The sequence below is a fragment of the Sardina pilchardus genome, chromosome 13, assembly GCF_963854185.1.
Source record: "Sardina pilchardus chromosome 13, fSarPil1.1, whole genome shotgun sequence".
NCBI lineage: Eukaryota > Metazoa > Chordata > Actinopteri > Clupeiformes > Clupeidae > Sardina > Sardina pilchardus.
The window spans coordinates 8,568,060-8,580,311 of record NC_085006.1 but is presented as its reverse complement, the minus strand read 5'-3'; the positions used below and the strand labels follow the sequence as shown (position 1 = coordinate 8,580,311).

Below are 12,252 nucleotides of genomic sequence, written 5' to 3'. Positions count from 1 at the left end.
GCCCATTTCCCTGAGTCTGTTGAATTTTATCAGTGATGGGTCTATTTTTGTTTGTTTGAGGCTCTGTCATATATTCAGCTGATCTGTGGTATTCTAAATGTAAGCTGCAAACATTGCCCCGCATGCAAATTTCCTATTCAGCAACAGAGGCAGCGCATTTTCTCCTCAAGCAGCTGATGTGACTGGTGGGCTGTGCTTTGTGTCGTTAAAAGTTAGCACATTTTTCATGGCAGGGCCTCAGGCTGAACCCCCAACCCCCCTCGCTCTCTCTCTCTCTTTCTCTCTCTCTCTCTCTCTCTCTCTCTTTCTCTCTCTGTTGTATCATTCAGCAGTCATCAGGTTTTTAAAATCATTCATCAGCTTTTTTCCCCCACACAGCTTTTCATCTAATCTCAGAACGTTTAGGGTCATGTGTTCATAAGGTGGAGGTCAGTGAATAATGCTTTCAGTTGCCGCTTTGATGGGTGTATTTCTGCTGGGAACAGAAGAAGGGTTTTTTTCAGCAGCTTGGGTTTGATGGAAGCAAGGGTGAAAGTGTTTGAAATTAATAAGTTTAGTGCACTGAAATCATCATCATCAAGTAGTTTTTTGTTTTGCGCTCGCCTCACTCTCCATTCTGCACCCTTTCACACTCTCTCTCTTTCATATATATTTTTTCTTTCTTTCCCCCCCTTTCTCATATTTTATTTTTTGTAGAACTAGTCTGAAAACACAGGTCTACCATGTGAGATGATTATTCTTGGCGACAGGTGCAAGGTAGTGTGCAGGGCAGAATGCTTTCTGCTTGCCCTTGCATTTATCCACGTGGCTGCTCCCTCCGAGTCAGCTGTACCACCAGCTTCTGACTGATAGCTTGCGACAAACCGGCCTGTAGGGCTCATAGGGTTCCGTCAACCCTCCGTCCATGACACCCCCCCTCCCCCCAAACACACACAAACACACACCACACCACACACCGCTCAGACTGACCTGATTAATGGTCAGGAGGGGCATACAAATGCAGGTCACACCTGGTCAAGGCGCAGTCCGACTCAAGCCGAGAGAGGGGAAAATAGCTCCGGCACTCTTCACTGAGCAAAGCACTTCTGAGCGGCAACTTGAGAAGTCGGTGACTGAGCATCAGTAGAGCGACGGGAGAGTCAGTTTGAACTTCTGTCAGTAGCAGGATGTTTGGATTAATTATGCATTAAAGGGGAGCAGTGTTAGTTACTGTATGACCTTATTTGGTTATAAATATGTGTAAAATAGTGATGTGGTGTATATGGTAGTATTAGACTTTTGCTAATTTGATTATCTATGTTGAGTGTTTTCATCTGTTATATACTGTATGTACCTACAGTATATACTTGCATGATCAGTATTCAATATTCTGTCAATAAACAAATTCCATCTAAAAGAATTACCAAAAGTAGTGCGCCCACATAAGTCATTTTTATTTTGTAACCAAAATTGATTTGTTGACTTTTTTATCTAATGAAATATATTCTAGATAAACCCAGAATAAAATGTACCATGTTGTAGAAACAAAACCAGTCATTCCATTAGGCTCAGCACTGAGAGTGGTTTAGAGAATGAGCCTCTGTTCAACCGTGCTTGTCATGAAATAAAGGAAGCCATTTCTCTGAAGGCTCAAAAGAAAGACAAAAGTGTATTCGAAGCAAACCGTGCATTGTAATGCCTTGCAGAGCAGCATCTAGATTGGATTGCTGTTTTTTTTCTTTTCTTTTTTCTTTCTTTTTTTTTTACAATTTCATTGCTTTGCCAGATGGTCTGTGCAGCCAGAACTATTTCTGCGAGACAAGAAGGGTGATCTATCCTCAGCACAGAGTGGCGATGTATTCAGAGTCGTGAACATCTAATAAGGCCAGCGAGGACACTCACTCTTATTAAGACAAATAAGGACTATGAGGGAGGTGAGGAGAGGCTAACCTCACAGGGTGAGAGAAAGAGAGAGAGAGAGAGTGTGTGTGTGTGTGTGTGTGTGTGTTTGTGTGTGTGTGTCTGTGTGTCTGAGTGTGTGTGTGTGTGTGTGCGCGAGAGAGAGAAAGAGAGAGAGAGAGCAAAGGAGAGGGAGCGTCACTATTACCAAATTCACTTTCATTCCGTTTTCATTCAGATAGCAGTCGATCAAAACGGCTAAGTGCAGTTTGGTGATTAGGCCTGATTGCCTGGGAGTATCAGAATCTTTGATGATCTTATATTTCCACGATGAGATAGCTCAGAAACAGAGAGCACTACAATACACTGAAATGGCAGAATAGTGGCGGCGTGTTCAGAGATAAAAGCACTGCTATTACTCCCAATCGTTTACCTGGAGGCTTGTGAAGTGCACGACCACTACTGTGGTCTCCGTCGGAGCCTGTGTAAACCACTGGATATGGAATCTGTTCGCCTGGCCAGTCTGGCATTCTGTTGCAATTTTGAGAGTAATTAAATGTGCATTTTCCCGCAGAATGCAGCTCCACACTCTCCCCTCAGCTCCCCTTGCTCAGCCAAATGAAGAAATCAGGTTCCTGTTGGTTGATTTCCCCTATTGGACAAGCCTGCATCCAGGCAGAGACGGTGACTGGCAGGGCCGATTGGCAGGGTTTGAGATGGGTGGGGGGTGGAGGGTGGAGGGGGGGAGAGGAGAGGAAATGAGGCACATTGTGCAGCCTTAGCCAGTTCAGCAGTTTAGAACAGAGCAGCCGCTCCATCACCGCGTTGCGTCCGAATGAGCCCAAAAACGCTGTCTGGGGCTTAAGCGCCTTTGCAGCTGAGAGGCCGGTGGAATGCCCACAGAAAACGGCATAAGCTCTTGGTTCGTATGTTAAAGGGATACAAGTTAGACACCCGCCTCCATAACAATGAGTGTGCTTTTGTTTTAAGAGGAGCAAAACAACTCTGAGAGATGAAACAGTCTGAGTCTTTCCCAGCAAAGAGCCAAACGTACTGTAGAGTGATTTTAGCTTTCTTACAGACACTGGGCAGAAAACTCTGTTGTAAATAACATACAACAAAGAAAACAAATAAAAAAACTAAATTTGAATGCTTTACAGTAGGTTGTGATTTGATGAAGACAGAAGAACAAAATGTGCCTTTTTTCATCCCTTTCACCTCTGGTCAAATAAAGCTTGCTCTTTGAAATATCACAGTTTTAGACTATACGTTCAAGCCAGCAAATTCCTGAGCAGATGTTAACAATTGTCAAACTCAGTCACACTGCTAAAGAGTAAATGAACCATCAACTTTTGTTTGCAAGTCACATGAATTCTGATATCACTGTTCAGACTGAGGTGATGGGTCCACATTCAAAAGGAAGCCACTGCTTCACAACTGTTAACACCATTCATTTCAAAGGCCCATACTTTGGCCATAACCTTTTAGATCTCTGTGCCAAAAGTCAGGGTCTTAAAAATGCAATTAAATTACAGTGGCTACATGCTGACGCTGCTTCAGAATCTGAGCCAGATTAAAAGGGCAATGCAAAAACAGACCACCAGATCATGACAAATAGCCAAGCAAGGTAAATTACATGAGACATTTGACCAGGCGAAGCAGTTCAAATGATCTGATTGACTGAAATTCATTCCTGCAATAATAGTTTATTATCCAGAGCCTAGCACTGGAATCACTGCGCTGTTCGAACCACAGAGACTTGCTCTGACACATTTTAATGTTGTGGCTGTTTAGGTTTCTGCTTAGGTCGACTGTTTGTTGTTTTGACGGTAGTTACATCTGAAATGGAATAACCACAGCCCATGTCAGCGTATAGACGTGTCACACTCCTCTGGCTTTGCAACCAGTCTGGACTCAACATGGATGTTTGTCTCATAAAGCTCATTTGCTCTGGCTGACCAGTCTCTGTCCAGCAGCAGTGATGCTTCTCCGAACTAAAAGGAATTACTTAAAAAAAATGAGCCATATAGGAGCTTTTGCTGTTCCCTGGAGGGCAAGTAGGGAATTCAAAGATATGAACTTATATGCTTCCCTCTCAGCTCTGTGAGAGGCCATAGAATTGCTGCCATTTGATGTCCGAGGCATTCAATTTACATACATTAGTGTTTGCTGCCGGAATGATTTGTGCTGCATATGAAATGGCAGTGAGTCAGCGTGAGCAACCGCACAATGTCCACGCACATTGTTTTCACATGAACTATTTTGCAGAGGAGAACAGCCTATGCAACGGTCAAGATTAGCCCAGCTATTTCAGACCGCATGCAAGGTTTTGTAACCTTTATGCCGGATTTGTCCTGTTTCTCCTGCTCCTCTCGGAAAAGGCCCAGTCTTTGAAACTATTTTCATACTGTATGTTATCCCCACACACACACACACACACACACACACACACTCTCTTCTCTCCAGCACACAGTGGCGGAGGAGCGTTTAATCAGAATTTATTACCCTGTCCGTGTTCATACGCATATATTTTCTTTTCGGCTCCGCTGAGCTGCGCTGCATATTTCATCGGGTCATCTTGCGCCGCACCTCGTGGCAGGCCCCGACACGTGCCAGTTCATTTCCCCTCCTTATCGCTACATGTGTTGCCTCTGATTAACAGCCATTCTCCTGGCTCATCAAACCATAACTTGATTAGTCGTAGAATGTGCATGTATGATTGGACTAATTTATGTGCACCGCAGTTAGCTCGTTCTCACCCCACCCTCTCCACTCATGCTTATTTACCTCCACCCTCTCTCTCTCCCTCTCTCTCTCTCTCCCTCTCTCTCTCTCTCTCTATCTCTCTCTCTCTCCTCCTCCTTTCAGCCCAGAGCTAGATATTAAAGACTTTAAATTAAATTTCTCTGCTTGATTCATATAGCGGCTCTGTGAGGGACTGCACAGGCAGGGGGCTGGGAGGGTTTATCATTGCTTTCCAGTAATGTTTCCCTCTTGTGCTATCTGTGGTCGGTCTAGGCATTGTTGTGGTTGTTGTGGTTGTTGTGGTTTTTTTTTTTATATTAGTGGCTTTAAAAACAGTTACATGTTGATGCCTTTCAGTCGCAGCGTTCAAACACAGACAGGGATATCACTGGGTGACAGGTGGAGCCTTGGCCAGGGGCTCAGCGTGCCATTACAGCTCAGTGTGGAGAAATCTTTAAACACACAAAAGGGGGCGGGGGGTGGGAGGGTGGTCCAAATGGATGTGCAGGGTGTGAGGGATATGAAACAGCACCCCCCCCTTCACACACACACACACACACACACACATACACAGACACACACGCACACACCAATTTGCCACACTCACGCAAACACACACACATGACTTGCCTTTAAATGAAGTTCTTGCCACTGAGTTGAGAAATATTAAGATTATCTTTCACTTTGAGTTTGCATCAAATCATAATCACCAGTTTCATCACGGGGCCCTGGATGCTAATTAATCCAGGGCCAGAGCACGGCGAACAGTATTTTTCAACAAACACTGAATGAGCCTGAGGGAAAGAGGGGAAAATGAAGTGTAATTCCGGGGGGAGTCACACAGACGAGACATGCATTAGCATTTGTGTTCGGTGAGTAACATTTATAACACCTAAGCACTGGCGGCATCACTTAACATTTCTATATTATTTCCATAACTCCCTCTCTCTCTCTCACTCTCTCGGTCTCTCTCTCTCTGTTTCCCTGATGTTTATTTCATGAGTGTTGCTCTTTCCTGTTCACTTTGGCTCTTTTTAGAGTACAAACACTGGATACTGATGAGGAGGTCATTGTATGAGTAATTTTTGGAGGGGCTTGTGTTTTGGATTTTACAATATTTGCTATTTTTCACCTCCAGGGCCATTAAAATGATGGCCACAAATAGTATGACTGCTTCAATAGTTATGAATTCAGGCCTATCCAGACACTGTCACTAAAGTAAGGTAATGCATGTTCTAATTACACTGTATTCACCATCAGAATTGCAGTTCTGAGCATAATTTTTGATTCATTCATTTTTGACACTTAGATGTTCAAGCAACACCTTGTAATTACAATGTATACAATAATACATTTCCTTTAATAAATATGGGGTGTTTTGATCACTGGCGACATAAATCAATAGTGTACTAGACCTCACAATCAATATTTCAGAATAAAACAATGTAATTGTAATACTTAATCCATTTAAACGAGGGCAGTATTAGATTATGTACGGTACAAACTTTGGACTATCCTGAAGTTGTTCCAGTTGCTGACGCTAGGAGCTGTCCTCGGTGCTGAAACAGCGGCAGCGCTCTCATCTTGAAGGTGCTGACAGCACTTCGAACCAGCAATCGGCTTAGTGAGCGTTGAAATTTACCATCCTCTGACTGCCTGCTGATCACAAATACAAATCAGATCCGACTGTACCTTCCAGCAAAACGATCGTGTTCTCTGCGCCGAGCGAAGGGGCGTCTCACCGCAAGTGGCTTCCAGAGCATTGTGGTTGCTTTCCTGTGATTTTGTTAGGAAAGTGTTCAAACACAAGGACATATCTTTCTGAGAGAGGGATTCCAATTCGTGAGCATCATGAACCCGATCATGTATTGTCGACTGAATCTGGTGACTCTTCTGCTGATTTTCCCCGCTATTGGCCCAGTTGTACACGTTCAAGGTAAGGGATATTCGTTGCTTAAGGATGATTGTATTTTGGAACCCATGTGTTGTCCGTTGTCTGCACTCTTGGGGTTGGAACGCAGTACACGCAGTCTCCTCGCACATCGTACGACTGCTGTTTCGCCCCTTTGTCCCTTCGCCTTTCGGTCTGTTTTAATGTAGCCTACGCTCGCGTGGAATCAACCTTTTCATTTTAGAACCTCTTGACATTTAATGCTGCAGGAGACCCGGTTAACGTAATGAAACCAGCCGCTTTCTTTCTTGTTTCACTGCCACGCGCTTTCATCACCTAAGCCAGAGAGTGAAGGTAGACACCGGACATCACAGCAGCCCAAAAGTGACTCAGTTGTTGTGTCTCAATCTTTACTTAAACGCTGTGTTGAAAAACTACACAAATCGCACACTGTAATTCCCATTGAGTGTAAATATGTTCACAATACCCATTTTAAACGCTGTGCCATTGTATTGCAATTATCAGGAAAAGGTGTAAGTTCAACAGGTTCAGTTTGCGAGCGAGTAACATAATAGAGATATTGAAGTCCGACTTTTCGCAGGATGCTTTAAACTATGTCAAGTTTGAAGAATTATGTAAAATGAAAAGACTTGACAATGATTTTTAAAAAGCTCAATTTTAATTCATGTGGTCTGAGATTTAAATAGCAATAGCTCTTTCCTGAAATACCTTAAATTAATATAGCCTAAAGTAAATACAATTATATCATCTTATTTATTGCCTCCACAAACTGCTTTCCTTAAACTACAAGAACACGACACAAAAGGGTATCTACCCTTCTACTTGAGTCGTCTATCTAAAATAAAAGTAAGGGTAGGCTATCCTTTTCTGATTCATGTACTATATTGTTTAACATTAATAGTTCACAGTTTATATATTGGCACAGTCTCAACGCTATAGGCTAATTCGTTTTGTTCCTCTTCTGTGATAAAATAACAGTGAACTTTGAAAGTGAACAAACAAAGATTCCCCCCCCATACTTCAGTTTCTTCCCGAAGAATGTTGAGTTTCCACCATTCCGACCCGCTGATGCATTTGATTGAAGGCAAGCACACGACAAAGACCGAAAGTGACATATTGACTCGTGTTTTAAACAACTGGTGTAGTTAGTAGTTATATGATTGAAGAGTACAATAATACCAACGCGTTCAAAAGAAGTGAAGTTTGAAATTGAGTGCACTGTTGGCCTATAGAATGCATCCCATGTGAGGGATCAAATCGGGATTAATTCAGTGGTTTTCCAATGCATATGAAGCATTCTAGTGCTCCATTAATTTAATACGGGCTTCTAACCATGTCTGCCAATCTGGCATCATTCTCACGCAATCATCTCTAACCCCGTCGACTCTGCTGTCTCAGACTCTAAACACACATCCTCTGAACAGATCCCTCTGGACGCTATATGGGGTGGATATATTCAGAGATGTACATCACGTGTTGTAAGATTGTTATAACATTTGCCAGAGACAACTGCTCACACTCCACAATGTAGTATTGATTTTGCACCAATTTTATCAAAATAACTACCTCACTCTAAGGCAATCTTCTTCCAAAGAGCACTATGTGTGTGTGTGTGTTTATCAGACACTGTGTCATTATGGCGAGATTTCACTTCACTGTCTGGTATCAACATGAATTGTATCTGGTCATAAAGTAATGAGTGCATGGTTCAGTCACTGCTGTAGATACAGTAGTTGACATCATGATATGAAAAAGGTCAGAGCACCCTCCCCCCTCCCCCCCATCCTGAATTGCTTCGCCTGTTCATAAATAAACCAGTCTTGAAAATAATCTGCATTGCATAATTCAAGGAAGAGGAACATTTTAATCCGACATCTCCTTACTTCTGCCACAGCAGTCCCTTTAACATTAAAACTGCCCATGAATATTACAAGACGGAACTTAGAAGCACGCACACATCCTCCTCAGCCCTATTTACAGATCAGCGGAGTAATACGAAACTAATCCGCCAGGACCCTTCGCGCTTCTAATTGGACGTTGCGCGGCATCAATAGCGGATCACATCTTGACCTTTGACCTCTGGGGGTCGATCTATCTCTCCGCTCTGACCAGTCACCTTCAATCAAGAGTGTTCGGCCTCTGAGGCTGCACTCAGCGACGGCCTTACCTTGAAAAGCACTCTGACTAATGCGCACCTCCATCAATCCACAAGCGGCGGTGGGAGCCGGCTAAAAGCTAGCGGGAGCCTCCATCACAAATTGATGACACTGTGTTGCTCTCTTTGAAATGGATGAAGGTCAACAGATCTATTTACTCTGGGCAAAGTCCGTCCACACACACACACACACACACACATACACACACACATCTATGTGAATGATTTAACTGTATGATATAAGATATAAATGCATATACATTTATGTGTGTGTGTGTGTGTGTGTACACACATACTGTATATAGATAAATGTATGACCGTGTGCATATATCCCCAGTGTTAGCGCGGGATGTGCTATGCTTGTGTGTATGTGTGTGTGTGTGGTGTACGTGTGTGTGTGTGTGTGTGTGTGTGTGTGTCTTGTGGGAGCGCTGACTGATGCCCGTGGTGTCTGGCGCGCTGCAGCTCTGTAAATTCGCCGTGTGGCGGCCGGCTCCTGGCGCAGGAGGCCCCTGGGGAAGAGCCAGTGATTATGGGAATGTCAGAGAGGGCTGACATATTGTTCCCCGCGCCACTCCGGAGCGGAAGGGGCCAACCCTCCCCTCCCCTCCCCTCCCTTCTCCGCTCCCCCTTACCTCCCCCGCACCTCCCTTACCTCCCCCGCACCTCCCCTCCCGAGAGCAGGGGAGAGGCCCCCTGTACCCAGCATGCCGCAGGAGCCGACTGCCCGCTTTGGCACCTGGCCGGACTCCGCTGACCGGGGCCCAGTGTGGGCGCGGCGGCGTGCTGGCGTAGCCCCTGGAGGTGCTGTGGAGGGCCTGGCGCAAAGAGCCCTCTCTCTCTCTCTCTCTCTCTGCTGTCAGGGTCGCTCTCCTCCAGCCACCCATTCATCAGCCGCCTGATGGCATCTGGCGAAATGGGACAGACAGGGCGACATTTTTTTCTCCTCATGCCTTGCCCTTGTGTAAGTGTTTGTGTGTGTGTGTGTGTGTGTGTGTGTGTGTGTGTGTGTGTGTGTGTGTGTGTGTGTGTGTGTATTCGTGCGTGCAGGCATGTCTGAGTATATGTTTGTGTGTGCAGTGCACTTGCACAGTGCATGTGAATGTATATGCAGCAATGTCACCGTCGACACATTTGAGTGTTTGAGTGAGTGTATGTGTGTGTGTGTGTGTGTGTGTGTGTGTGTATTTGAGTGTGTGTGAGTGTGTGTATATGTATTTGAGTATGTATGTGTGTGTGTGAGTGTGTGTATATGTGTATGAGTATGTGTGTGTGTGTGTGTGTGTGTGTGTGTGCTGGTGTAATGGGAGTTTTGATGCGGTGCCTGAGAGCCTGGGTCAGGCCCCCCTCTCCTGCGTTTGATTAAGGGCCAGACAAATGAGCGGGGAGCAGGGCTGGAGCAGGGCTGGATGGCCTCCCGGTGCCTTGCCGCGCCGGGCCGCCCTGTCCTGCCACAGCTGTGAGCCTGACGGATGGCGCAGCACACCGCGGCCCGCCGGCCGAGGGCAGACCCACAGAAATATGGCCGCTGCCAACGCCGCTTCCTGCTGTTAGGCGACTTCACGCCTCCGTGACTGCCACACACACACACACACACACACACACATACATAGACCCATTTACACACCAGAAAACATCTAGGTAAAATGGACCCATATTTTGCACAGAAATACTACATATAACATGAATGGCTATTTGTTCGAATAATATGAAGCACAGTGCTATCTATCTTCTCTGAATATTTCTGTGTAATTTAATGTGACTTTCGCTGAGGATATCTCTAAACTAAATTGAACTAGCGTGCAGTATTTTTTCATTACTCTGGTTACAATGCTGCCACAGAGTGTGCAATGCTAACATGTGCCATGCAACAAAGAGGCATTCTTTTCTAAAAACATCTGGATGGCCAGCTTTTCATTATGAAGTTAACACTGTCTGACATCCAGAGGCCGTATGAAGGTGGGGAGGAGAGGCAATGAGAGAGAGACAAACGTGTGTGTGTGTGTGTGTGTGTGTGTGTCTGCTGCTGCGTATGTGTGTGTATGTGTATGTGTATGTGTATGTGTATGTGTATGTGTATGTGTATGTGTATGTGTATGTGTCTGTGTGTGTGTGTGTGTGTGTGTGTGTGTGTGTGTGTGTGTGTGTGTGTGTGTGTGTGTGTGTGTGTGTGTGTGTGTCTGTGTGTGTGTGTCTGTGTGTGTCTGTGTGTGTGTGTCTGTGTGTGTGTGTGTGTGTGTGTGTCTGTGTGTGTGTGTGTGTGATTATTTTTACACAATGCCACTGGAGAGAGAAAAGGAGAGACAGCTTGGGGGGGAGTGTGGGGAGTGTAGGGGGAAGGGAGCAGAGAGGGGTGCGGAGGGGAGATGCTTTGTTTGCTAGATTGAACACCTTGTCAATCACTTGGTATTGGAATCGATTTTGGCTGGATGAGCCGGGGCGTGAATCCAAGGCCAATGCTGGTGTATGGCACGGAGCCTAATTGTAAAAGCCTAATTCCTGATCTGTTATATTTCGGCAGTTTTGTTCCTCATGTCTGCACTTGACCTCAAAATGCCACAATATGTTTTTACTCTAATTATTGGAGATGTTATCCTTCCCCCGCAGCACTCACAGACACACGCACAGACACACACACACACACGCGCACACACACACACACACACACACACACACACACACAAAGGGACCCAAGTGCACTTTCTTCAGACACACACACACACACACACATACACACACACACACACACACACCAAACACACGCACACACACACTGGATCCAATCTAGCTGAATCTTGCAGAAGAAGTCTGAACGTGTTTTTCTGCACATTAGCACCCATCAGAAGTGAACTGGAGCTCTGCCACCTCCTCACACCTCCTCCACCCCCCCCAGCTCCTGGAGGAGGAGCAGGAGGAGATGATTCTATCTTTATGATCTCAAGCAATCTGCGGCCATGACTGTGCGAGACAGCCGTGCTGGCCGGGACGATGGTTTATGTGCCTGTCCAGACACCGTAAATCCCCACGGTCGGGCGAGCGCACACAAACACACCGTCCACCGTCACAGGGGCACGGGCTAAATCTCATTTTAATGGTTTGTGTGGCATTTCGGGAAACAAATATAGTTTGGGATGACGCGCTGGTGTCAGCACTGTCCGCCTGTGCACCGGGCAGATCATTATGGTGACGGCTGGTGATGAGGGCATGTTTATGTGTGTGTGTGTGTGTGTGTGTGTGTGTGTGTGTGTTTGTGCGTGTGTGTGTGACTATGCTTTCCTCATTAGATGAATTACAAGTGTTCCAGTGGTTTGTCTGAACGGTTCGTGGCATGTTGGTGTTGGTGAGAATGCTCTTGTCAAAGATCAAAGCAAGAGATTACAACGAACCATCAAAAGCCTTGTAAATCAACTCGGTATTCACTACAGATACACAACTAAATTTCCAATAATTTACGTGAGCTGTGAAAGTAATTTTGCCACAAGCTTTTATAGACCTTTATCATGGAAGATAAAGTTCTGACTATTGCGATAATGCCTGGTACTCCTTGCATTTTAATTAAGAT

The 12,252-nt window shown here is 45.2% G+C and overlaps 1 protein-coding gene across 1 annotated transcript in view; it reads left to right on the top strand.

Annotated features, from left to right (window-relative positions):
* Positions 1 to 6,396: 6,396 nt before the first annotated feature.
* The window catches only part of sez6b (seizure related 6 homolog b), a 159,424-nt gene continuing 153,568 nt past the window's right edge, over positions 6,397 to 12,252 (top strand). Inside the window, exon 1 of the mRNA XM_062552803.1 lies at positions 6,397 to 6,559. Coding sequence (XP_062408787.1) covers positions 6,475 to 6,559 — 85 coding nt within the window. The 5' untranslated portion in view covers positions 6,397 to 6,474. The remainder of the gene's footprint in view (positions 6,560 to 12,252) is intronic.